The 26,073-nt window shown below is 43.6% G+C and overlaps 6 protein-coding genes across 7 annotated transcripts in view; 5 read left to right on the top strand and 1 right to left on the bottom strand.

Annotated features, from left to right (window-relative positions):
• The window catches only part of Cow (Proteoglycan Cow), a 43,820-nt gene that overhangs the window by 13,361 nt on the left and 4,386 nt on the right, over positions 1-26,073 (bottom strand). The window lies entirely within an intron of this gene.
• LOC108061397 (aminoacylase-1) lies at positions 8,605-10,604 on the top strand. Its single transcript, XM_044394255.2, has 4 exons — positions 8,605-8,760; positions 8,855-9,346; positions 9,808-10,225; positions 10,287-10,604. Exons 1-4 carry the CDS (start codon positions 8,670-8,672, stop codon positions 10,489-10,491), a joined length of 1,206 nt encoding a protein of 401 aa, XP_044250190.1. The 5' UTR covers positions 8,605-8,669; the 3' UTR covers positions 10,492-10,604.
• Positions 10,632-12,477, top strand: LOC108061396 (aminoacylase-1). Its single transcript, XM_017147526.3, has 4 exons — positions 10,632-10,965; positions 11,023-11,514; positions 11,574-11,988; positions 12,044-12,477. The coding sequence occupies exons 1-4, from the start codon at positions 10,869-10,871 to the stop codon at positions 12,246-12,248; spliced, it is 1,209 nt and encodes a 402-aa protein (XP_017003015.2). The 5' UTR covers positions 10,632-10,868; the 3' UTR covers positions 12,249-12,477.
• LOC108061399 (aminoacylase-1) lies at positions 12,786-14,312 on the top strand. The gene is made up of 4 exons (XM_017147530.3): positions 12,786-12,943; positions 13,003-13,491; positions 13,554-13,971; positions 14,034-14,312. Exons 1-4 carry the CDS (start codon positions 12,853-12,855, stop codon positions 14,236-14,238), a joined length of 1,203 nt encoding a protein of 400 aa, XP_017003019.2. The 5' UTR covers positions 12,786-12,852; the 3' UTR covers positions 14,239-14,312.
• Positions 14,849-16,323, top strand: LOC108061398 (aminoacylase-1A). Its single transcript, XM_017147529.3, has 4 exons — positions 14,849-14,977; positions 15,034-15,525; positions 15,585-16,002; positions 16,058-16,323. The coding sequence occupies exons 1-4, from the start codon at positions 14,863-14,865 to the stop codon at positions 16,260-16,262; spliced, it is 1,230 nt and encodes a 409-aa protein (XP_017003018.3). The 5' UTR covers positions 14,849-14,862; the 3' UTR covers positions 16,263-16,323.
• On the top strand, positions 16,752-18,241 carry LOC108061400 (aminoacylase-1). The gene is made up of 4 exons (XM_017147531.3): positions 16,752-16,842; positions 16,899-17,390; positions 17,449-17,866; positions 17,921-18,241. Exons 1-4 carry the CDS (start codon positions 16,752-16,754, stop codon positions 18,123-18,125), a joined length of 1,206 nt encoding a protein of 401 aa, XP_017003020.2. The 3' UTR covers positions 18,126-18,241.

Below are 26,073 nucleotides of genomic sequence, written 5' to 3' on the forward strand. Positions count from 1 at the left end.
CGACGAAATTTTTTCTGTATGCCACAATTCAAAAGGAATAAGATACACGATTTTTTATATAATACACAGTGCTATAATGTGCATTTCTGCGTCAGTGATTTTTAACTTCGCGCCTAATTTCGCAAGAAAAATAATTATTTCTAAAAAAGTACGGTCTGGGGAAATTTCGCCACCCTACGCTAAGGGTAAATTCGCACCTATTTTAAATACATATTTTAATATTTGACGAGCTGGCTAACGAACAGACTACCAGCAGCAGCAACAAATATAGGACGTCAACAAAAATGGTACGCTTGATCAGTGTAGCATATTTTCAGGCGTTAAACTCCCTACATTTTTCAGGTGACGAAATTTCCCCAGTTGTGTGGTGATTTTACCCCCCTGTGTGGTGAGATTGCCCCAGTATATTGGTTTTACATTTTATTTTTTTATAAATCACCAAGCTAATTAAAAAAATAGGGGAATGTCACATTTTAAAGCTTGGTGCTAACCGCATTCAACAATAAAAATAGAAATATGATAACGTGTCTCAAGATGGACAAAAAATAGCTTTGAAAAAATGCTGACGAAATTCCCCCTCTCTCCCCTACTTTGAAATATGTGATCGATCTAAAAAGAGAGGCCTTCGTTGTACTGCATTTAAATCAAAAATCAAATTTTTTTGCGGTGCATGGGTGTGTGGATCTGCGGCTGGTTCGCTGATTGGCTTGGCCGGCAATCCGTGCGGCCAGCTTCTGTGGCGCTCCGTTTGTTGGCTTTAATTGCGCTGCGTTTGCTGCGGTGCTGGCGGTGGTGTTGGTGGTGCTCAAAACCGGTGGCTCTGGTACACAGGGTGGTGCTGCCTATCGCCGCTGCCATCGTTGGCCATGCGATTGACCTTATTGTGGCTTTTTACGGGGACATACGGCGTGATAAACTTGCGCACAGCTGGGCAAAAGGCAACACGGTGTCATGACCCACCAGCAGGGCATTAAAAAATGCCCCACTAAACTGGGTCAAAGCAGCAGCTGCAAGTGAAACATAATGCAACACAGCAGTGGGCGGGACAATGCACCCACTTCCACAGTCACAGGCACATCTATAGCACCACCCTCAAAAGCACTGGGGCCCGTAAGTTGGGGCAAAAGTTTGCCAGCCGTTTAACCTCTTTGCCAGATTTCTGGCTGTTTAAGTGGCTGAGCTTATTAAAGCCCATTTAATTGGTGGTGCTCCAGCGGCGCCTCGGAGAAAAACTTGACCCTAATTTGGAAGTCCCCAGAGAAACGGGAGAACTACTTTGTAGGAGTAAAGTGAGAATTCTGCGGCTCCCTTTTTAGCTTCTGGGGGAATTATTTTCCGTGGTTTGCTGGGCAAAAGATAAAGGCGGCATTGTTACAGACGCCATTTTTGTTGCACCAACAGCTGCATTGTTCCTAGCAGCTGCCACGCCCCTTTGGCCCCACCACCCGCCCCCTTTTTCGCCGCAGTGTGGCAATCTGTCAAGCTTTAAATTGAATTTACGACTTTGTTTTCGTTGCGGGCTTATTTCATCTTCTTTTGTTTTCTTCTTGCCGCTGCCTCTGCAATTTCATGCAATGCCTTTATTGTTTTTTCTTTTTTATTTGCCAAGGGGAGAATAACAAACATTTTAGTGGTTCAGTAACGTTTTTCGGGGTTGCATTATGTAAATGTAATTTTTAAGTTCCCGAAATCGATATCATCTCCAACTGACATGACAACCGGCTTAAGACCCAAACTCAAATCCCTTTGAGCTCCATTTAACCTCCACTCATGCATTAATTCAAACCAATTTCAGCCGAATCAATCGATGGCCATATATTTTCTATCCCCCTGGCACATAACTCATTGCGGCAACTCAGCAATCAGCGCGAACGAAAAAGGAGCAAAAATTCGCATTAAATCGGAAAATTTGCCATTTTGAGGCCGAAATTGCGAATTGCAGCTGAAACGGGGCGTTTTGCTCATGCCGAAATTGTTGTAAATTATTCAGCGGACAGTCAAATGACTGCCAATGATGCGGTGGCTCACCCTCCTCTTTTTCTGCCATTCAATCAATAAAATATGAACGCGGGGAATCGGGAATACGAAATATTTTCGGCTCTATATAGCGCCGCATTTTGCGGCAATTAGAGCGCAAGAGATCAGAATATCCATTGATATGCTAAATGCAGGCCTGTAAAATGACCAACTGACTGACTGACTTGGCCCCTAAATTATGCACTCTACTTGAAAAATGCATTAGCCTGGGTTCAGGATCAGGAATTTATGTGTCCGCATGGCAAAGCATCCTATATACATAGTATATAGTATGTGTGTCCCCAATCCCAGGCCATCATCTATGCTGAGTCAGTTGGGATGTAGCTGGAGCACATAAATTGCACATTTTCGTGCACACAAAATGGTAAATCAATTCCTATTACTATTACAGCCCCGGCGGACGGAGAATGGAGAATGCTGAATGGCGATGGCCCCTAAGCCGACTAAGGCTGTCCGGATTTCGGGCTGGCACATTTCCGTAGCCTCATCCGGCTGTGGGTGGGTTCATCCGCATCCATCAATATATACAGGCTGGGCTGAAAGTTTCAAGTGTCCATCGAGCGGACTTTGGGCCAGGAAATTGCATTCTTCGGTTTGGCAAAAAGTGTCACCAGAAGTCAGGGGGGAATATCCCCCTGATTGGCAATGGAAATGGGAAAGTTAATTGCTCTCAACCCCCAACTGACTTATTAGTTATGGGCGACTCATTAAAAGCGCTGTCACTGTCCTGTCACATGCATAAATTACACCATAATCTCATTTTAATGGTTAATTAAATTACCATAACGTTCAGCTGTCAAAACTGATGTCACGCCGATTTCCAGTGGGTGGAAGGTGATTTCGTTAAATCAGGAGCAGAAATATTTATGTCGGGGGCAATAAAAAGAATTATGCGATTCGTGCATTAAATAAACCATGAAAATGCAGCATAATAAACCTGGAAACATTGGGCACCTGAAACGTGATCCCCATTCCCTGGAAAGAAAATGCCTAGCCCGGGCGTTATGTTTATGCATCATAAATGCATTTTGCAGCTGGCAACCGACCGCATTGCAGTCATAAAACATTTGCAACAGCAGCAGCGAAACTGCAACAAATTGCAGCTGCAGCTACAAAGGCCACTAAAATGTGCTTACCTATGTGGAAGAGATACAAGCGAACTCACATAGTTGCCATTCCTGTTTATAAAAACAAAGGGCCCAACCATTGGGAAGCACTCTAAAAAGCCGCACTCCGGGGGATTGTCTGGTGTCGGAGTGGTAACCATCTGATTGCTGGCACTTTTTTTATGTCCTGCATTTGGTAAACCGGAAACGTGCATCTGTGGGTGTGTCCCCAGTCGCAGAACCAGAACCAGAGAATGGAACAAGTTTATTACAAATCCCGGCACATAAACACTGGCCGAGGTGCAGGTCCCGGATAAAGGTGGAAAGTTATGCCACGGATGCTGAAGGGATTCCGGATATGAAGGCAGGCGAAGGCAGTCCGTAAATGCATTACGGAAAATCGATTATGCCGCTCTAGATCTCCCTGCCTCTCTGAACTCTGGACTCTGGAGTCCTGGCCATTAATCAGTCAGTCAGGCATTACTTGGCCAGAAATAGGAACTCAACTGAAGCGAGCGACTCGGTGTGTTATGCGGGCGGTTGCTAATGGGGGCATTTAAAAGCTTTCAACTCCGGGTGAGCAATGTGCCCCGTTCACGCCACAAAGGCCACAGATATGGGCACTGACTGAAGTCCGTAGTCCGCAGTCTGCAGTCTGAAGCGTTAAATGCTCGCTCCTTAAACGCCAAACCAAACCAAACCAAAGCAAACCGAGCCAATCCTTTAATAAGCCGGCCACACCCAGTCACACGCTCCTGGCTCCCCAAAGTGCTCGGCATTTTCACCGATTGAATAGTTCAATCAATTAGTTAATTGCAGTTCTGGTCGAGCGGAGTGCACCGCACAAATCGAGGCACTTAGCAGCGGTCATTAGCAGGGCGAGTCCTGTGAGTCCTGCGAGTACTCCGACTCCTGCTGCTGCGGATCCGGATGCGGATGTGAGCGTGGGGGCGATGTGATTGCCAGGAAGAAGCCGAGCTTGCCAGCTGCCTGTTTGCCAGCCATTCAAGCTTGCCAGGAAACCAGATAGCTGCAAATGACACTGGCCAACTCCGAATCCGAATCGGAATTCGTATCCGCCGGACAGACACACGTGGTTTGTGCAGAGGAAATAAATGCGGCTTTATATCAAATTATTAAAATTTGATTTTTTGGGGGAATTTTTCTGATGGTATTTTACAGTAGATAACTTTATAAGACTTCTATCAAACAGGGGTATCCTCAAAAACACTCATTAAAAACAGAAAGTATTTCAAACACATTTATATACATTTTTAATGTTCTTCTAAAATAAATCCCGATTAAATATATCTTTAGAATTTAAGCAGCGAAGAAAATAAATTCAAAATAATTTAACTAAGCTAAAAATTTGTCAAACACAAATATGAACATTTTTAAAAGAGCGTTGTGATATTTAAAAAAAATTTTGTTTACCAAAATAATGAACTTGTAAAAATGCTGTTAAAATTCGAAATACTTTTATTTTTCTAGGATGTCTAGTGAGAACAAAAAAAAACTTTAACATATTTTAGTTATATACTACTGGCAATCAAACTCATAACTAATAGTTTTCCCCTGTGCAGCGGCAATTAAAAATCCTTTAGCTTTGCCTTTGGCAGGGGACAGCTGGCGAAATGGGAGTGCAATTCATTGCCACACATCACGAGCAGCTGTCCGCCTCCGAGGAGAAAGTGCAAAATGGGTCGTGGCGGACAAGAAACTGTCGCTCGCGCCCAAACACAAAAGCAAACACTCACACACTCACACACACACAGAGCTCGAATGAAGTAGCGGAAAATGAAGTTTTTCCGAGTTACATCAGCAACTCCCAGACAGAGCAAACAAAAACTTAGCAAATTGCAATTCATCGCTCACGCAAAAGGGGGTGAAATGGTGATGGCACTGTGCTCTATGCGCTGGGTTCTTAATAGAAAATAAAAGCAAGGCAAAAATCATGTTTTATTTTCCGCTTTTCCCGCTTTCCACCATTTTCATTACAAGCCATTCAGACGGGCGGCGCACCCCGGATTTAGCTGGCAGCCATTATGGCCCAGCAAAAATGGCGGCGCCACCCGGAAGTCGGCTGTTGCTGCTGCCGTCTCTGTCTATCCGCTGTCTCCCTCTCACTTGCACTCTCCCCGTTTTCCTTCTGTCGAACTCCGCTGATGAGAAATGACAGGCAATAATGCCGTTAGCCCTGCTCCATCTGCATTTATCATAACTTTTGTGTGTTATTTGCTTTGAAGGCGCTGCTTTGGCCCGCGGATATTGTTGTGTTTGCTCGTTGTTGGTGGTGTTCTTCATGTTCTGTAATCTCTGTTGCTGTAATTGCCAAGTGCGATGCCTGTTGCCTGCTTATCTGTGTCCCATCGTCCTTTGCAGAGTCCTCACTCATAGAGTCGTGAGCTTAGGAGCTCCTAAGTATGCAATGATTTCTGCCTCGACTGCTTTTAAGCTGCACTTGCAACAGAGCAAATAATACCACTTTTAACTATAAATAAAGCCCACTCTATTCAGCTAAGTCAGTTAATGGCAAAAGTCATAAAACAGAATTACTTGCCCATTTCTCAACTAAGGAATTATTTGCCAGAATAATTTCACTAAACTAATGGGTTTTCCAATTGCAAAAAAAGTCAAAAAATAAAAATTTACAGGTTTAAAATCGATTCTCTTTATATCTTCTGCAATTTAAAATTTTATTAATTTGCTCTGCAGATTAATATTGCTTAGTAATTGAAATTACAGCTCACACAAAAGTATTCAATGCTGAGGCAGTTCTGAAATCACTACCAAAATTTGAATGTAATTTGATTTATGCAGAATCAAAACTGATTATTTGCACCGGCCGAAAATGCATCCGACCAAATTTGTAATATACACCCACAGACATACAGCTAAATAAATATTTGATATGCTTTATTGCATCAGGCTATTGGTAGCTGCATAATTGAACGTCGAATGCGATTAATTGCCAAAGCAAACAGGAATCGAGGCCATTGAATTGTGGGATTTGCAAATGCGAAGCCTGACAATTAAAATTAAAGCTGATGGATTTTTTGTTTCAATACATATAGTGCGTAATAATTATCTTTAATCAAGCGATAACTGTCGATCAATTAAATTATGACTGCTAATTATGTAAACACACTTTTTACTGGCGCATTTGCAGCGGCTTTATGGATGTGCATCCAATTTGCAGGCCGAGTGCTCCACATTTTGATGACATTCGCACAACTTGTGAATATAAACCATTTCGAGTAGTTTCGCCTTGCTTGCGTAGTGTGCAGCACGCATACGCACTGTTGGCCAGCACTTTTTGTATATCGATGTCGGCTGTGAGTGCAGTTTGCTAAAGTGCTTGCCAAGAGCTGAGCGCTTTTTTGTTCACCTAATGCCTGGCACACACACACACTCACAAATTGAAGCTCTCCGGGAGATGCAAACGCATGCCCGCCGGATTGTCCTTGAGCTGTCAGTCCTCCGCCCACGTATCCATGCTACCGAAAGTTTGCCAAGGCTTTGGCCAAAGCCCGAACAAAAGGGAGTGCTCCTGCGTAGAGGGATACGGTAAATGGTATAGCAGGATTATATCAGTTATATTCTCGTTTTTTTCGGCCAGGTAATGCGCCCATAACGGATTAGGAGGCACTCCCACCCACTCGCACCCGACATCCTCGAGCCTCCTCAGCTGGGAACTCAACGCAAACAGTTCCCGGCGATGCCCGGATAATTGTTACAATATACAAAAATTTTATTTAGTTTATTTGCCCAGCGACAACATGTCAGCACAACAGCACCAACAACATCAGCAAGCAGCCACGCCCCCAGCTAACCATGGGCAAAAAGTCACTTTAAAAAAAAAAAAATTGGTATGTTTTATAGATTTTATAAGGATTTTCTACCAACTTAAAACATGTAAAAAAGTAAAAAAAAAACATTTTATATTTTAAGTATTTACCTTTCAAATATTATGATTCTTTACCATAAGATATAATATACGATTAGTGATTGTGTTACTCTACTTTTTAAATTTCATTTCACAAAAACTAGTAATTTTCCCAAATTTAAAAGTAAGTTCCTCATAAAATTACCCAATAAATTTGCCCTTTTAACCCACTGTGCAGCTGTGCGAGTGTTTGTGCGCAGGAAGTTTGTGTGTTTATTTGACTTATGTGACGTTGTAAATGGGGGGAATTCGAGTTTGTGCGAATGTTGTGCCTGGATGTTATTTAAAATGCAGACATGTGTAGCCTGTAGTTGCTGTTATTGCTGCTGGTGCGCCATTAAAATCCCAGCAACATTGTTAATGAACTTTTAATGACTTTTTGTGAGTACACACACTAAAACAATATCAACTTTGGCACCGAGTACATGGAAACACACAACACAAATCTCAGGGCTTCGGTTTTGGCTTTTTTCACTATGGGAACAAGCGTGAAATCTAAATCTAAAACAAACTTTTGACACACAGGGACAAGAGTCGCATTGCAGCAGCAGCATTGGCAAGTGCAACAGCAACAGCAGCAGCAACACTATTAATATGCGAAATTTTGGAGTGGCTGAAAGGCCCCAGGAACGGCAACTTGTTTACACAGAACCCCCAGTGGGCGTGTGGGCGTGGACGTGTGCCGTGCATCTTGATTAACAAATCAACTGGAATTGGAATGCGATTGCATGCGATTCATCAGCAATCGGAAATCTTGGGTGCGGGCCAAATGGAGCCACCATCAATCCGGCCATCCTGTTCTGTTGCCCCGCAAGCAATGCGAAGCACTTTCGCCACCGATTTAAGGCAAATAAATCCATCAGCCCAGGGGGAATACCAAGTAAATGAGCCTTAAAGTGGGTTCGCATGTACTGGAAAGTGATGGTGAAATGTTTACCCACGCAAGGAGTCTCTACCAATTTGGGCGTCACTGAAATTGATTTTCATTGCTGTTCAATCATGGTGTTATGAGCTGCCAAACCGATTTGATGACAAAATCAAAGTGAAGTTTAACTTTTAGCTTTAAAATTGATGGTTTTTGATCTATGAATAAAGTTTTAATGGGGGAAAATCCTTACATCTCATTATATTATTAAATTTTAAATTTAAAGAGACGTGTCTGATGAAAAGAACTGACATAGTTTCGCGTTAAAAACAATAAAACTGTCCACACATAATTTAGTGCAAGTCATTTGTATGCACAGTTTTAGATTAGCCACCAAAAAGTAAACAAATGCTTCTGATAAAACAGTTTATAGGCAAAACCGCAAGATAAGAAAATTAGGTTTAATTGCTTTTTAGTGTGATTATCATGCCCTCTCTTTCTCTTCCTTATCGCTGGTATTTAAACGCGCGCTTTTCACCACGATCGCACAGTCGTTACTTTGCGCCAAACAAGTCCACAGGGTGTCTACGATCAGAGGTGAGAAAGGTAGCCTTCTGTGGTGAACTGCGGATCAGCTGATTGGCTTCTTTGTTTGGACAAACAATTTAATTGATTGCTTATCAACCGGCTAATTCACCGATTTATAGAGTTCAAAATGAGTACCGCCAAGTGGGAGAACGACGAGGAGATCAAGATCTTTCGCGAATATCTTCGCATACCAACAGTTCATCCGAATGTGGATTACAGTGAGTTGTTTTTATGGAATATATATCTTTATGAGGCTGCGATAAGGCGCCCGATCTTTATGACCTTGCCGTAAAATGTGTCTGCTATTTATAGCCGCCTGTACGGAATTCTTGAAGCGCCAGGCCGCCAGCTTGGACCTGCCCGTGGAGGTTATCTATCCGGTGAACGAGCAGAATCCCGTGGTGGTGCTGAAATGGCAGGGATCCCAGCCGGAACTGCCCTCCATCATCCTCAACTCGCACACGGATGTGGTGCCCGTCTTCGCGGACAAGTGGACCCATGATCCCTTCAGCGCGGATCTGGATGCAGAGGGTCGAATCTTCGCCAGGGGCTCTCAAGACATGAAGTGCGTGGGCACCCAATATCTGGGAGCAGTACGTGCCCTGAAGGCCAGTGGCTATCAGCCCAAGAGGACTATATATTTGACCTTTGTTCCGGATGAGGAGGTGGGCGGCCATTTGGGCATGAGGGAGCTGGTGAAGAGCGACTACTTCAAGAAGCTCAATGTGGGATTCAGCTTTGACGAGGGCATCTCCAGCGCGGACGATACCTACGCCCTTTACTACGCCGAGAGGACTCTATGGCGTAAGTATACTAAAGAATATAAGGATCAAAGATCTGTCCTTCATGATATGATATGATTCATATTTTATAGAGCCTTTTTTCAGGGATCGTAAATAAGAGATTATCTATTCAAAAAATTAACAAAAAATTCTTATTTTTCAATTTTTATTATAAAAATCAACAAATAACAGTTATTTGTCAATTTTAATAATAAAAATTGAAAATAAAGATTGAATAAAATTAACTCTTGAACTTTGGGGTTCATTTGTTTAAAATTTATATATATATAATATACGCTTTAATAACTTTCTGTTGATATGCCATATGTCCCCAAAATATTTTTTATAATAATAATACTTAATACATTTTTGAATAGCTTAACTCTTATTTACAATCCCTGCTTTTTTTTGTAATTTTTGAACCTAAATTACTTTGGTTTAATTAATTAAATTAATTAATTTGTACTTTATTTTAACCCACAGATCTCCGTTTCAAGTTTAGTGGAACTGCTGGTCACGGATCGCTGCTGCTGCCGAATACAGCGGGCGAGAAACTTAACTATGTGGTTGGAAAACTGATGGAGTTCCGCAAATCCCAAGTGCAGAAACTGGCCGACGACTCTTCCCTGGAAATTGGCGATGTGACCACTGTGAACCTGACCCAACTGAGGGGCGGAGTGCAGAGCAACGTGGTGCCGCCGCTGCTGGAGGCTGTCTTTGACATCCGCATTGCCGTCACCGTGGACATTCCGGCCTTCGAGAAGCAGATTCGCGACTGGTGCGAGGAGGCTGGCGGCGGCATCGAGCTGGAGTTCGAGATGAAGAACCCCTTTGTGGAGCCAACAAAGATTGACTCGTCGAATGCCTACTGGCTGGCCTTCAAGAAGGCTCTCGACGACCTGTAAGGATGAGGCGCCCTAACTGAAGGCATAGCTTTGACATCCTTCCTTTTTTATTTTTAGTGGCCTCAAGACACGCGTACGAGTTTTCCCCGGCGCCACGGACAGTCGCTATGTTCGCTACGCAGGCATTCCGGCTCTGGGATTCTCGCCCATCAACAACACGCCCATCCTGCTGCACGACCACGATGAATTCCTGAAGGCCGACACCTATTTGCACGGCATTGAGGTCTACAAGAAGCTCATTCCCGCCGTAGCCGATGCTTAGCGAACTGAATTCCGTTTTATTTTAACAAAATTATGCATTTTAGACTGTTTTTACCATGTTTGTTTCAAAAAAACCTATTTCGGCAGGCCAATAAAAACGTTTTTTAATTAAAATATATGTCAAATTTGTATGTTTATTAAACCTTAAATCATCGATAGTGTGATTACAATACCATCGATAACTAAGCAGCTCTACTATCTAGGGTTTTCCAGATAAAAGAAGAAGCTGTGCACGCGAAATTGCTGGGGTTTCTAATCAAGAAGCTTAGAGTCAACAACTGATAAAGCCGTAAAGTCAAACCACACTCAGACTGAAAACCAAACAACGTCGAGGATAACAAGTCAGTCTCTTTACAACCGCGGGGCATTCAACTCAAAATGTGCACTTGCCGAGAACAATGGAAAAGCGATGAGGAAATTAAAATTTTCCAGGAGTATTTACGCATTCCCACGGTGCATCCAGATGTGGACTATAGTGAGGATTGCTATTGTACGTCCTGGTTTTTGTTATTATCCTTTCTTTCTGTTTCAGCTGCTTGCGTGGAGTTCCTAAAGCGGCAGGCTAGCAACCTGGGTCTACCGGTGGATGTGATCCATCCTGTGATGCCATCGAAACCGGTGGTGGTTATGAAATGGCTGGGAAAGATTCCCGAACTGCCATCGATTATTTTGAACTCGCACATGGACGTGGTTCCCGTGTTCCCCGAGAAGTGGACCCACGACCCCTTCGGTGCCCACATGGACGACCAGGGCAGGATTTATGCTCGCGGTGCGCAGGACATGAAGTCAGTGGGCTGCCAGTACATGGCTGCAGTCCGTGCGCTCAAAGCCAGTGGCTATCAGCCCAGGAGAACTGTCTATCTGACCTTTGTGCCCGACGAGGAGACTGGCGGCGACATGGGCATGGCCGAATTTGTGAAGGGTGATTACTTCAAAGGCATGAATGTGGGTTTCAGCCTGGACGAGGGCATCGCCAGCGAAAATGAGTCCTATCCCGTATTCTATGCCGAGCGCACACTGTGGCGTAAGTTTTTTATTTTTGTGATATGATACGATATGATGTGATATATGATATCTCCACAGATCTCCGCTTAAAGTTCAGTGGCCATTCAGGACACGGTTCGCTGCTGCACAAGGACACGGCTGGCGAGAAGTTCCATTACGTGATGGATAAGCTGATAAAGTTCCGGGAAACGCAGGTTCAGCTGCTGGCCAGGAACCCCTCCTGGGAGGTCGGCGATGTGACCACTTTGAATCTAACCCAACTGGAAGGGGGCACCCAGAGCAATGTGGTTCCTCCTTTGATAGAAGCCGTTTTCGATGTTCGCATTGCCGTCACCCAAGATGAGGATGCACTGGAGAGGCAGATTCGTGATTGGTGTGATGAAGCTGGAGGCGGAGTGGAACTGGATTTCATACTAAGGTGTCCCGCCGTGGAGACCAAGATAGATGCCTCCAATCCATACTGGCTGGGCATGAAACAGGGTTTGGATGAACTGTAGGGATAACCAGAGATTATAGAGTTTTTTCTTCTAATTTCGGTGTAATTTCAGCGGTCTGATCACCCACACACGAGTTTTTCCCGGTGCCACCGATAGCTACTACGTCCGGCGGATGGGGATTCCCGCTCTGGGATTTTCACCCATCAACAACACACCCGTGCTGCTGCACAATCATGATGAGTACTTGCGAGCCGACACCTATCTGCATGGCATTCAGGTGTACAGGAAGCTTATCCCGGCAATTGCTGATTCATAAAATATTCAACTGAATTTCTCCACTGGTGTTTCAAGAATTGAAATCAATATGCTTCGATTGGTCTTATCTTTTATGAGTAATGTTTTTTAGGCGATGAGTGTAAGGCCGAAATTAAATGTTTAAATGTTGTTCAAATCATATCTGCAGCCAAACACTGATAATACAATTTGTCATGGACTTTGTCCCCAAATAATATCCAATAAATATTACTCGTCACCATTATAGATAATATTTTGTGACACTAACATATGTGTGTTTCTATTAATTGTTTTTTTACGGTTTCTATCTCACCCTTATAATAGTAATAAGGGTATATTCACATCGGTGAGTGTGGTTTCAATTGTATTTATTTGAACTATATCGAATGTTGCTACTGTTTGCTATCAGACATTTGTTTTGGGAGAGTTTTGTACAAGAATACTCGCTGTTATCACATTGGTAGCCCGCAGGCGGTTGATAACGCACTCATTATTTGATAATAATTAAAAACCAAGGCCATAAAATCAAAATCACCAACACGAAAATACCTGTATAAGCTCATTTCTCGCCAACCGTCGCACATTCGAGTTTGTTAACTGGCAGCGAACACATCACCGATCACAAAATGAGCACCGAAAAGTGGGAGGACAACGAGGAAATCAAAATATTCCGGGAGTACTTGCGTATAGCAACGGTGCAGCCAGATGTGGATTACAGTAGGGCTTCGGCAAAAGGATTTTTAGAGGCATTACTTAAGTCTACTTCGAACTTTCAGCCGAGTGCGTGGAGTTCCTGAAGCGACAGGCCCACAGCCTGGATCTCCCCGTGGACGTCATACATCCGGTGGAGGGAAAGCCCGTGGTGATCATCAAGTGGCTGGGAACCGAACCGGAACTGCCCTCTATTATCCTGAACTCGCACATGGATGTGGTTCCCGTGTTCCGCGACAAGTGGACCCACGATCCCTTCGCAGCCGACATCGATGAGGAGGGCAGGATCTTTGCGCGGGGAACGCAGGACATGAAATCGGTGGGCACAGGATATCTGGGTGCCATTCGCCTGCTCAAGGCCAGCGGTGTCCAGCCCAAGCGCAATGTTTTCGTGACCTTTGTGCCCGACGAGGAGATCGGCGGTGAACTGGGCATGCAGGAGTTCGTGAAGACCGAGTACTACAGCAACATGAACGTGGGTTTCTCCCTTGATGAGGGAGGCACCAGTGAAATCGATCTGTTCTATGTGTTCTATGCCGAGCGTATGCGATGGGGTGAGTGATCTATAAACTCTGAATTAGAGGGGTCTCTAAAATACATCCCTTTTCCTTTGCAGGCCTCAAACTGAACTTCAGTGGAACCTCCGGACACGGTTCGATGCTGCTGCCCAGCACTGCCGGCGTAAAACTGAACTACGTGCTCAACAAACTCACGGAGTTCCGCGAATCGCAGGTCCAGCGTTTGGCCAGGGATCAGACCATAAACATAGGCGATGTGACCACCATCAATCTCACCCAGCTGAGCGGTGGCGTCCAGAGCAACGTGGTGCCTCCTCACTTCGAGGCTGTCTTCGACATGCGCCTGTCCATCACTCTAGATGTGGTGGCCTTCGAGAAGCAGATCCACGACTGGTGCGAGGAGGCCGGCGGCGGCATTGAGATCTCCTTCGACGAGAAGGAGCCCTATGTGGCGCCCACTAAGATCGATGACTCGAATCCCTTCTGGCTGGCCTTCAAGGCGGCCACCGATGAGCTGTAAGTCTAGATAGAGTGGTTTATTTAACCGGTTTCTAATACAACTTTTCTATATATTACAGTGGCCTGAAGATCTACCCCATCGTTTGTCCCGGTGCCACCGACAGCAGGAATATTAGGGCTCAGGGCATTCCGGCCTTGGGATTCTCCCCCATTAAAAACACCAGCATGCGCATCCATGATCATGACGAATATTTGGGAGCCGAAACTTATTTGAAGGGCATTCAAATTTACAAGAAAATATTGGGCAACCTAGCCACAGTCTGAAAACGAATTCGAAATAACGCCTGAGAACCTTATCAAATAAAGATTGATGATTTTGTTATAAGTTGATACAAAAATTCCTGTCTTTCCTATCTTATCTGCCCTGCATTAAACGGATATCTTTCTTCAAAGAGATATCAACGTGTATCTAAAGAAAACACAAGTTTCTATCCTTCCGACCGTATAGATAATGGGGAATACATATATCTGCACTTTGCTGAATCATATCAATATAGATAGCGAGCTGGAAGCCTGGAAAGCCCATTAGAGCCAAAATAATCACTTGATTAGTTAAAAGGGAAGGCCATCAATCAAAGCTACCGAAACTTGTCATACTTTTTACGAATTGATGTTTTCCATTTGCTGCTATTATATTTGATTTATTCCAAGAACATGACACAGATTTTTGGTTTAATAGGTCAAAGGTTCATTTGCCATTTGGTTAAGCTCCTAGAAATGTAGCCCCATTTTTTGGTAACACACGAGTGGTTTCTGCTGATAAGGCCTTTCCTATCGCAACCACAAACACATTTGATAAACATGTAAATTGCCTTGACCATAAACTTGAAAGCAAACAGTGCGATTATAAATTCGCACGGAATCTCTAGTGCAGCTCAGTTGCTGTTTATGTCTCCTAGCAGAAGTTTCAAAATGGCTTTGGAAAAGTGGGAAAACAATGAGGAAATTAAAATTTTCCGGGAATACTTGCGTATACCAACCGTGCACCCCGATGTAGACTACAGTAAGGCTTCGCTTGGACCATAAAAGTTACGCATTTTACAAACAATTAATTTGTAGCCTCTTGTGTGGAGTTTCTTAAACGTCAGGCGAGCTCCTTGAATCTTCCCGTGGATGTGGTTTATCCAGCTGTTCAAACGAAGCCCGTGGTGATCATCAAGTGGCTGGGAAGCCAGCCGGAACTCTCTTCGATTATCCTCAACTCCCATATGGATGTGGTTCCCGTATTCCCAGACAAGTGGACCCACGATCCTTTTGCCGCCGATATCGATGAGGAGGGCAGGATCTTTGCGCGGGGCACCCAGGACATGAAATCTGTGGGCACTCAGTATCTGGGAGCTATTCGGCTTTTAAAGTCAAGTGGTTTCCAGCCCAAACGGACAGTTTATGTGACTTTTGTGCCCGACGAGGAGACTGGCGGTGTCCTCGAAATGGCGGAGTTCGTTAAAACGGATAACTACAAGCAAATGAACGTGGGATTCAGCTTGGACGAAGGAGCCACTAGTGCCAGTGATGTGCATCATTTGTTCTTCGCCGAGCGTTTGCGATGGGGCAAGTTCCTCTAGAGAATTAAGTTCCTAAGATTCCTAGATCATATGTCTCTTCTGCAGGACTCAAACTAAAGGTCAGTGGAACTTCTGGCCACGGATCACTGTTGCTTCCGAACACCGCCGGCGTGAAGCTGAACTACGTGCTGAACAAACTCACAGAGTTCCGAACCTCGCAAGTGGAGAGCATGGCGAAGGATTCAAGCCTCAGCAGCGGCGATGTGACCACCGTGAATCTCACCCAGCTGAGCGGTGGAGTCCAGAGCAACGTGGTGCCTCCTCTCTTCGAGGCGGTCTTCGACATGCGCATTGCCATTACCGTGGATGTGGTTGCCTTCGAGAAGCAGATTCGCGATTGGTGCGAGGAAGCGGGTGGCGGCATCGACATTGATTTCTTCCAGAAGGAACCTTATATAGGACCCACCAAGCTGGACGATTCGAATCCCTTCTGGTTAGCTGTCAAAGCCGCAATCGATGAACTGTAAGTGCCATTTATATAGTATCTTAGCTTGATCGTAATCTCCCTGTTATTTTAGTGGATTAAAGGTCCATCCCATCGTTTGCCCTGGTGCCACCGACAGTCGTTATATTCGGGAAAAGGGAACGCCGGCAATTGGATTTTCACCCATTATAAACACCACCATGCGGATCCACGACCACGACGAGTTTCTGCAGGCCGATGTTTATCTTAATGGCATTGAAGTGTACAAGAAGATTATTCGCAATCTGGCTGAAGTTTAATGAAATGATTTATCAGGCAATGTGGATCGTTATCTGAATAAAGATGTTCTGATTCTTAGAAGTGTGCCGAGTTTTTTATTTGGATTCTATCTTATCAAATGTAAAGAGTGATATGCTAAGACATATATAAAATAAAGTGATATACTACTAAAATTAAATTTTTATTTTATTAGCATTAGATAAACAAAAATAAAATTTTTAATCCCCAATTCTTATAATCTCTTAAATTCTCAAAAGGAAAATAGAAATAGAATAGAATAGTTAATCTCCTATTAAATAATGTTTGTCAGTTGTGTTATCATCATGACTCTCCCCATGCATCTATATAGCATAAAGTATAGCATCACACTTTAAGGTGTACTTTTTGATAAACACTTTATTATCATAACCCCATATGATAATCTTATAATTGGAACAAACCAGGGGTATATATAGCCAGCGGATGCTTAGAAGCATTCATTCGTAATTTATCTCTCTTACCATCTCAAAATGTGTGCCGAAAAATGGGAAAACAATGAGGAAATTAATATATTCCGGGAATACTTGCGTATTCCATCCGTACACCCTGATATTGATTATAGTAAGGACATGATTAAGTGGAATATTTCGAAAGTGCATTCATCACTTGTTTCTTAGCTGCTTGCGTGGAGTTCCTCAAGCGGCAGGCTAACTCCCTCAATCTTCCCGTGGAAGTGGTTTATCCAGCGGTTGAATCCAAGCCCGTGGTGATCATCAAGTGGCTGGGAAAACAACCGGAGCTCCCCTCAATCATTCTGAACTCGCACATGGATGTGGTTCCCGTGTATCCGGATAAGTGGACCCACGATCCCTTCGCTGCCGATATCGATGAGGAGGGAAGGATCTTTGCGCGGGGCACTCAGGACATGAAATCTGTGGGCACTCAGTATCTGGGAGCCATTCGCCTTCTGAAGGCTAGTGGCTTCCAGCCCAAACGGACTGTTTACGTGACCTTTGTGCCTGACGAGGAGATCGGGGGAATCCTTGGAATGGCAGTGTTCGTTAAAGCGGATTACTTCAAGCAAATGAACGTGGGATTTAGTTTGGACGAGGGAGGCACTAGTGCCAGTGATGTCCATCATTTGTTCTACGCCGAGCGTATCCGATGGGGTGAGTAGCTTGAACAACCTTTTACACCAGTGAATTGAGACTCCTTTCTTCTCCGAAGTTCTCAAACTGAAAGTTGATGGAACTGCTGGCCATGGTTCTCTATTGTTGCCCGATACTGCCGGCGTAAAGCTGAACTATGTGTTGAACAAGCTGACGGAGTTCAGGGATTCGCAGATTCAGCGACTGAAAAACGACCAGAGTCTTAGCATCGGTGACGTGACCACTGTGAATCTCACCCAGTTGAGTGGTGGAGTGCAAAGCAATGTGGTTCCGCCGCTTCTTGAGGCCATCTTCGACATGCGTCTGTCCATCACCCTGGATTTGGTGGCCTTCGAGCAGCAAATCCGCGACTGGTGCAAGGAGGCAGGTGGTGGCATCGAGATTGAGTTTCCCCTGAAAGAGGCCTTTGTGGCAGCCACCAAACTGGATGATTCGAATCCCTATTGGATGGGTTTGAAAGCCACTCTAAATGAACTGTGAGTTCTCGTTAGCTTTTGATTTACAATTTCTAACATTTCTCTATTTTTCAGTAAGCTGAAAGTAAAACCGATTGTCTGTTTCGCAGTCACCGATTCTCGGTTTATTCGTCAGCAGGGAATCCCAGCTATTGGATTCTCACCCATCATAAATACTCCGGTACTGATCCATGATCATGATGAATTCTTAAAGGCTGAATATTACTTAAATGGCATTGAAGTGTACAAGAAGATTATTCCAAATATTACCGAGGTCTAGCCAATGTCTTCTTTGTGGCAATCATTAAAATAAAATTGTTTATGTTTGTAATTAGGTGATTTACCTATCTTATCTTAAGTGGGCAAAATTGGAGCGTAAATCATATTAATGGCATGCACATAAAGATAAATATCTGAAGACATAAATTTTCTGATCTGAGCACTTTGTTTAACTTAACACCATAATCTGACTAGATAAGAAAATATATGGTTATAGTTAAAAAAAAGACAGAATTAAACTCAAACCCTGAGATGCAAACATTTTATCCAATTGAAACATGAGAAATAGATTGCGGTTGCTTGTTGGTAAGAACCAATTACTTGGAGGAAATTGACGTCTGCTTCTGTCTAGACGAAGGTGTGGTCGGCCAAATGAAATCCAGCTGAATGAACTTTCAGTTGTAAGACATCCTACTTATGTAATAAAAAACTTTACAACTTAAAAAAATTCCTGTTTTTTAAAAACTTAAGTTGAACTGACTTTGATTTCTTTTTTTTTAATAAACAAAGAAAATTCTAAACATCTAAAGGGTAAATTAAAACACAGAGAAATTAAAAAAGTTTGTCTTTGGCCAACAGATAGTCGTTTTTTGCGAAAACTGGGGATACTGAACCTCCGCCACTTTTCCATCACCATTCACCAACTCCATAATAGGGGCACTCCTATCTCCAAAGTTTGTTTGTCCTACAACGAACTCATTTCGGCTCTAGCCAGTGCTGGCCACATCGCGCATACGCCCTGTTCGCCCGCTTGCCAATTTACCCGCTGGACTGAGGGGCTGTCATCGATGTGACAGCGAGTGCAGCGAGTTTGTGAGACACTGCTGCCAAGCGGACGAGACAGGTGGGAGTGAGTTTTGTCAGTTAGTCAAACAAAATAAATTTTAAGGCCCCGCCACCTGCGAAGAGGTAGGAAAAGGGGAAGGGGTCGGGGGTCAAGGGTTAAGTTAAACTGCTGCATGTCAGTCTCTGCAAATTGTCAGTTGGGCAGCACTTCGGAATGTCTGACATGTGAGTGGTGCCAAGGGCAATAAATTATGCTGGGGCCGCAGAATGAATAATGGCTACGTGCTCTCAAAGGGACATGACCCCCCGCAGCGCCCTCCTTTTCGGGCCATTTGTGTCCTGGCTGCAACTGTGACCCCTGCGTGCCGATTAGACATGTTAATGCATGTGTCAGGGCAATGAAATATGTATTGATGGCAGTCCGCAGAGAGAGATGGAGATGGAGGTCCTTTGTGCGGCCTGGAATTATGACAATTTATCAGGCGAATGTCAGTTCGAAGGGGCGCTGGTTTTCGGGTGGTGCATTTCAAATGCTTTCCACGCAATTAACACTGACCATTAGTGGCGCCAGTTTGGCATAATGAGTCCAGTCGACGAGGTCCAGCCCTTTAACGCCCTCGTTACCGCTGGCAACTTAATGCATATCATTTTTGCTTTTAATGAGCTGGTGGCAGTTGGCAGCACAGCTCGCTCACCTTTTTATACATTTTTCGCCCGGCTGTCTGGTCCTCCACGGCAGAGTGCACTTAATGCACCAAGTTTTTTCAGCCCACCTGCCACGAACCCACTTGAAAGCAAGTTCTGGGTTCCAGGCTCTGGGTTTCGGCTTCCCTTTTCCACGGCGTTTTGCTTTGCATTTTAAATTTCCGCCAACTCCCATAATGTGTGTGTTCTGGGTCGGGGCGGTGGAGGAAAAAGTTTGGCAACTTTTACATTTCAATTTTAATTTCTTTGGCCCACACTCGATGCTAACTTTAAGCGCGAACCTGAGCAAATTCTTAATGGCCCACTCACACTAATTAGGGCCTCCAGAAGTTTGGGCGTCTTTAAAGATTCCATTTTTTTTTTTCCTAATTTGTTTTCTTCCCAAAAAGGAGCTCCACATTTGCATTTGGCAGGCAACCGGCAGCAGGCTCGATCTTTTATTGCCGTCCGAAGTTTATGACGAATAAAACCTGGCAATCACAATGAAAAACTCGTTCCTAATTAAATTCAATTTACTTGTGACTGCTGCGGCTCGATGTCCTGAAATGGGAGGCTCACAACATTATGGCCGTGCTATTAAAATCCAAGATTAAACGAGCACAGGCTTGTATCTGAGTTGGCTGCTCCTCTAGTACAGTTGCGGTAAAAATATGGGATTCGTATTCTGTTGCCAACTTTTAAAATTGAAAAAAAATGCAATTTATAGTGATTTATAATTTTATAAAAGTGTTATTAGTCCAATACATATCATGTTATCACGTAATTTGTCCAAGGATTAACAGCTTAATGGATTTATAACGCCATTTTTTGTGAAATAAATTATGGTTTTAATGTTTGATGAGCTCAAATGCCGGAATGAAAAATAAAACATTTTAAAAACGATATACCAAGTGTACGATATATAATTTAGGAATAATTTGTCTTTAGATTTAAGTTATGACCCAATTTGCATACATATAAATAAAAATAAATTGGCTTGCCCGTTTAGTTTAATTCCTATAATGGCGGACAATTATATCCTGTTTGGCCCTATTATTTCGACCCCAGCTGTATGGGTATATCTGCAGCGCATGTACTATATGTAGTACATATATTTGGCTGGGGACAGCAAAGTGTTTTTATGCGACACAAAGACAATTGCCGCTGCCTTGTTTTCTAATGTTGCCCCAGCTGCACAGTGGGCCGCACATCATTTTTCATGGCTACCAAATAATTAATGTTTAATTTTAAAATAAGAATAATAGAGTGAGACTGAGAAAAGGCTCCAACGAACGCAGAGTCGAGTTTAATATGCCGTAGATCAAAGTCAGGCCGTAGATGAGATCCCATTTGCCACTCCGCACACACACATCCTGGCATTGTGCCGCTTCAGAGACAGGAAGCTCCTGTCGCTGGGATAATAAACGTGGGCTAGAGCCACGTCCTGTGGCGACAGCAGCTGACTGAAAAGTGTCATTAAAGCGCAGGCACGCCCACACGCACTCACACGCTTAATAAAGTCAATTGAAGTCTCCATGGCGCTTATGTGTGTGCGGCAAATAATTTATTTTGTCGTTAAGCTTTACTCCAGCCATTGCGGAAAAAAGAGAGGCAAACTAATTAACTTGTTTAGCGCCAAAGCTGCGCAATTTCTACGCTCGCAGCTTAAGCTTAAGCGCCACTGCCGCCCAACTAATGAGCTCCTGTGTGCCGCAGCTATATAGCTCTATATATTTAGTATAGTGCTCGGTTGTGCGGGTGCGACATTAAGAGCGGGAATCCCCGCAAAATTCTTCTAAAAAGTTGCGCCTGATTAAGCCCTTGCGGCCAACGGGTGAAAGTGGGGTTTGGCTTGGCTTTGGCAAATGGCTCTTGGGAGTGGGAGTGGAAGTGGGAGTCAAGCATCTAGTTTCTCCTACATAATTCCAACTTTTACTTGTGGAAATTTCTTTAACTACGCAGAGTGGGTATGATTAGAATGTAGCGACTAATTGTTTATAATTTGTCTTCATGCTTGAAAACTTTCACAACGGAAACTAAAATCCAAAAGCCGTTAATCAAAATATTCAAATTTTTTAGCTGGCAAAAAACAATTTTGAAAAAGAATGAAGATTTATTAACAAATAAAAATAAATCAAATTTGTATACACATTTATTTTCTGAATAAAAAAATCAAAAAAATAAGTATTTTAATTTGGATCAGCTTTCCCATTCTCTGCTGTCACATGCATAGTATGCAACTCACATAAATGAAATACCATAATTATTCAGTTTCAATTGTTAAAGTTTTAAGCTCAGAGCAAAGGGGTGTGTGCCCAAACATATTTAAATGTGCAGAAGTAAATGAAGGTAATGTAACAAAAATCATAAAAAAAGGAAGAAATATTGTATCTGTTTGTACTTGTTCCCTGTCAAATGGATCTTCGACTGGCGGAATTTCGACTGTAGCTCTCTTTCTTTCGCTGCCGCTGCCGCAGAGCAAACTTTATTGCATACGCTGGGGCGCAATATGAGACCGTGGCGGAAATGGCATTGCAAGTCGGGCCAAGCCAAAAACGAGGCAGAGGCAGGGAAACCGAGGCATAAACAGCTCAGAACATGCAAAAGCAGTGCAAACTTGGCTTTCTCCGTCCCCTTGGCTCCGCATCAACGCTTCGCTTCGCGACTTGGCGTCGTCTGTGTGGGCCAAGCCAGCAATTGCAATTTCATTTCCGTTCCCTGGCATTTTATTCCCTTTTTTCGCCATCGCCATCTGTATATTTGTACAGTCGCCGTTCCGTTTATTTTCGAGAAATAAGTATTTCGGCTGCTGTTTCAGCTGCAGCGTCTTGTGTGTTTTGTTTTGTGTTTTCTGGCTCTTGCACAGACTTTAGCGCAGATACGGGGAAATTCTTGCATAAACTTTTGCCGAGTTGCTATCTAATTGAAACGGAGCAAAGGAATGCAGTTTTTGGGGTTGGTGGGTAGTGGAGTTGCCTCGGAGTAACAAAGTGCAACAGGAAGTGGGAAGCGGCAGCAGCTGCAATTGAATTTGCCACGAAAATGCAAAATGAAGCTAGAATAAAAATTTAATTTTCTCTTCCTGCCTGATTGAAGCTGGAGCAGAGTGTGGAAATGTTGGGGAGTAGAGTGTTGTTTTTCCAAAAACCAAAACAACAAAAAAAGAGCCTTCAGCTCGGCTTTCTGCCAGCAGAAAGTCAATCAACTGAGATTCTGTTGGCTGTCAAAGTTTAGACCCTGTTTCTCCACTTGTCATTGTCTGTTTCCGGACTCCTAAGGCTCCTCGGGCCAGCTAATTGCAACTTGAATGGAAAACTTTGGGACGCCTTTGTGCCATTCAGCCTTCGGGCTTCATTTTTATACCCGTTTCACTTACAGTGTTTGCTTTGGCCCCGAAAGCCAGTTCGTCATTGGCAAGCGCTGCGTATACGCAATATTATTTTTACAACTGTCAGCAGTTAGCCTGCAAAAACTTTGCCAAGAGCCAACTTTTGGGAGCGAGTATAAACTTTCGTTGACAATTTGTCAGGGATTTTGGACTGTTTTCAAGGGACTCGGGATTCAGGACTTGGAACTCAATGTTGACTTGGCGGCAGAAGAGACAATTTTCTGAATTTGATAACTGGCGGAAAAACTTTCGCCTGAGCTTTTAGTTTTTTAAGAACATAATATCCGCACTTGGCCTCAATTTCTGCCGTTCACGTCCCGCCTAATTGCATAATTTGTATGCAGGATTTTGCGGCTGACTGCAATTTCTGTGGAATAAAAACTTTTATGCTCTCGTCCTTAGTCAACGTTTCCATTTTTGGTTTTCGGTTTTTGGTTTTGTTTCGCTTCGAAGCGAAGGAAAGGCCCTCCATTGTGTTTTGCTTTCATGCCGTAAATTATTATCGCCTGCATGTGTGCCGCTCCCTTGCTGTTTGAGCCAAAGGATGTAACATCCTACCCGGCTCTCCGTTGCCAACTTGCCAACTGTTATTATCTGTCTCCCTGCCTTTTGGTACATTGCCGTCTCTCTCCTGCAAGGATCCTAAATTTCGTGTGTGTCTGCGAGAGTTATCGCATACAAGCTATAAACTCACAGTCGAAGTAGCGAACGTTATAATTTATTTATGGTAATGCGTGTGCGCACACACACATTCTCACTCACACTGGAATGCCCGAAAATGTCTCTGGCAGAAAGTTTTATGTGCGCCATACCTCAGGACCCCACCACCACCACCACCGCCACACCCGAGAAGTCGTTTCGTTTAACGTCCATGCCGAATCCCTTTATCTCGCTTTTAATTTTTCCGTGGCACCTTGCAGCTGAAATATTAAATCAACTTTTTCCCTCACACAATTCGCGGCTTCTTGGCCCCAGAAATCCCGCAGCGAGACGAGACATGAGCTTCTTTTTGGCCACGTCAAATGCCAATCACAACATGACGAGAAATTTAATATAGCAAATTGTAATGTCAGGAATGTACGTCAACAAAGTCAATATGAAGATGGGTTCTTCGTCGAAAATTATGTAAGAGCCGGGGCAAAGGCCCAAGCCAATGGCCGTCGGCAAGATGTCTGCGAAAGAAATGAGTGAAAAGCAAGGTCACCATCGTCATCGCATTACGTATACGCACTGTATGCCCGCAGGATATCATTTGACTTCATTTTGAGTGGAAAACCTTTTCATTTTAAACCTTATTCGTTTAATGCGAGTTTGTAAGAGCACATTTAACATAATAAATACGTACCTATAATCAAAATCAAAAGTTAAGTGGATGTTTAAGAATGATTAAAATCCTATAAATCTATGGCACTATCATAATATTTTAGATAACTCATTTTTCACTTAGTAGGTATTTTCATTACAGTATTGTATGTGCTGGAAACCTCAACGTCATACCACTTCATTATACCAACCATTCTTCCTTTTTTCTAGGCTTTGCGTCAACCGCAGACAAACAATTAATATGCATAATTTGTAACTGTTTTCGTCTCCTCAAAATCACTGCAAGACTGCTGTCAGCAAACGCAGCTTGAGTCCTCGAGTCCTTGGGCCATAAATAATGACAGCTTAACAGGCTGGCACTCATCCGCCAGACCATGCGACATCCCATTTGACATGTGCTTAGCTGCCATAAAGCCCGAATGTCTGCTGAATATCTGCCGAATATCTCGACCATTGTGTCGAGTTGTAATTGATAGGCCGGGCGACAGATTCGCATCTTCGATTTGGGCCAGCAGGACCTCACCTCTCGAAAACTCATTAGTTGCAATATGTGGCCGGCTCTCTGTCCTAACTGGACCAACTAGTCCGGCCATCATCCTGCAGCTATTAATTAAAATTGCACATTTCTCTCTCCGGCATCCTCGGCTCCAAGGCTCCATGGCTCCTCGGCTCCTTGGCTCTATGGCTATGAAAATTTAATATTTGCCCGGCAGTAAATACAGATGTTGCTGGAGCAAACAAGAACTGACAAGCCCACACACAGAGCTCGTCTTACATAATCAGTTAAGTGGCACACACATATGTACGAGGCTCTCAATGACTATGGTTTGGTATCCTCCAGCTGTTTGGGCTCTGGCCCACAACAATATGAAAGTGAAAAATGAGTTTGCTCAAGTTTTGCTCACCCTTCGGAGGAAAAATATTTTAGTTTCGCCTTAGCTGACATCGAAGTTTTGTTGCTTCAAAACCAATTTGTCTTATTGGTAGCAGGGGAGCGGCGCAGTGCAAGATTTATGAAACATGGCTCTCCGTTCGGCAGAAGCCATGTAAAGTGGCTCTTAAGCGGAACAAATACGCGTGCCCCAAATCCGAGCTAAGCTGTTAATTAACGTCGATGATCAAAGGAAAAACCAGACTCGCATCCTGCGGCTGTTCTATCGCATTACGAGTTCATGATGTTAATTACGTACACAGGAAAAAGTACTGGACTTAGTGGATATAATTTATATAATATGTAAGCACCTAGTTGTAGGATTATTCATTCTCAGGTGAGTTTAAAAATTCTCAAAATACCCTACATCTCTAAAAAAGAGTTTTTTCCATCATAAACATGTTTCACAAATGCCTCACTGAATTTAAATTTAATTTTCTTTGTGTGTAAGCGATTTGCAGCATTTTTTAACCTTAGCTGCAAGCCATTTGCCATTCGCAGGCAGTCCGTGTAGCATGTAGCCATATATATCCTTCTGCTCGGCTCTCGCACACATGCAGGCAATTTGCTAATGTGTACGTGCAGGACTCGACTCCTGCCACAAAGAAATTAAGCTGGGCGGAGGGGTGTTTGGGCTGCGATTGGCAAGGACGCAGGCCACAATGCGATAAGGGATAGGGGAGACCCCATAAAGCAGACGAAAGCGGAATGCACAACAAGGCTGATAAGTGGGCGTGGGCCGGTGAATAAAAGAGTAAAGTGAGTAAAGTTTGCAGCGGATTCATAAGTTTTCCTGCTCGTTTGTGCTTTTATTTTGTATTTTTTTTTTTTGGGAGA

Source organism: Drosophila takahashii, chromosome 3R, assembly GCF_030179915.1.
Source record: "Drosophila takahashii strain IR98-3 E-12201 chromosome 3R, DtakHiC1v2, whole genome shotgun sequence".
NCBI classification, from domain to species: domain Eukaryota; kingdom Metazoa; phylum Arthropoda; class Insecta; order Diptera; family Drosophilidae; genus Drosophila; species Drosophila takahashii.

Excerpts from the sequence above, each read along its gene's own strand:
- LOC108061399 (XM_017147530.3), top strand. The coding sequence starts at position 12,853 with ATGAGCACCGAAAAGTGGGAGGACAACGAGGAAATCAAAATATTCCGG. Across the intron at positions 13,492-13,553 it reads TGCCGAGCGTATGCGATGGG|GCCTCAAACTGAACTTCAGT; the intron begins GTGAGTGATCTA and ends TTTCCTTTGCAG. Across the intron at positions 13,972-14,033 it reads AAGGCGGCCACCGATGAGCT|TGGCCTGAAGATCTACCCCA; the intron begins GTAAGTCTAGAT and ends TATATATTACAG.
- LOC108061396 (XM_017147526.3), top strand. The coding sequence starts at position 10,869 with ATGTGCACTTGCCGAGAACAATGGAAAAGCGATGAGGAAATTAAAATT. Across the intron at positions 11,515-11,573 it reads TGCCGAGCGCACACTGTGGC|ATCTCCGCTTAAAGTTCAGT; the intron begins GTAAGTTTTTTA and ends ATATCTCCACAG. Across the intron at positions 11,989-12,043 it reads AAACAGGGTTTGGATGAACT|CGGTCTGATCACCCACACAC; the intron begins GTAGGGATAACC and ends GTGTAATTTCAG.
- LOC108061400 (XM_017147531.3), top strand. The coding sequence starts at position 16,752 with ATGTGTGCCGAAAAATGGGAAAACAATGAGGAAATTAATATATTCCGG. Across the intron at positions 16,843-16,898 it reads ACACCCTGATATTGATTATA|CTGCTTGCGTGGAGTTCCTC; the intron begins GTAAGGACATGA and ends CTTGTTTCTTAG. Across the intron at positions 17,391-17,448 it reads CGCCGAGCGTATCCGATGGG|TTCTCAAACTGAAAGTTGAT; the intron begins GTGAGTAGCTTG and ends TCTTCTCCGAAG.
- LOC108061397 (XM_044394255.2), top strand. The coding sequence starts at position 8,670 with ATGAGTACCGCCAAGTGGGAGAACGACGAGGAGATCAAGATCTTTCGC. Across the intron at positions 8,761-8,854 it reads TCATCCGAATGTGGATTACA|CCGCCTGTACGGAATTCTTG; the intron begins GTGAGTTGTTTT and ends TGCTATTTATAG. Across the intron at positions 9,347-9,807 it reads CGCCGAGAGGACTCTATGGC|ATCTCCGTTTCAAGTTTAGT; the intron begins GTAAGTATACTA and ends TTTAACCCACAG.
- LOC108061398 (XM_017147529.3), top strand. The coding sequence starts at position 14,863 with ATGTCTCCTAGCAGAAGTTTCAAAATGGCTTTGGAAAAGTGGGAAAAC. Across the intron at positions 14,978-15,033 it reads GCACCCCGATGTAGACTACA|CCTCTTGTGTGGAGTTTCTT; the intron begins GTAAGGCTTCGC and ends ATTAATTTGTAG. Across the intron at positions 16,003-16,057 it reads AAAGCCGCAATCGATGAACT|TGGATTAAAGGTCCATCCCA; the intron begins GTAAGTGCCATT and ends CTGTTATTTTAG.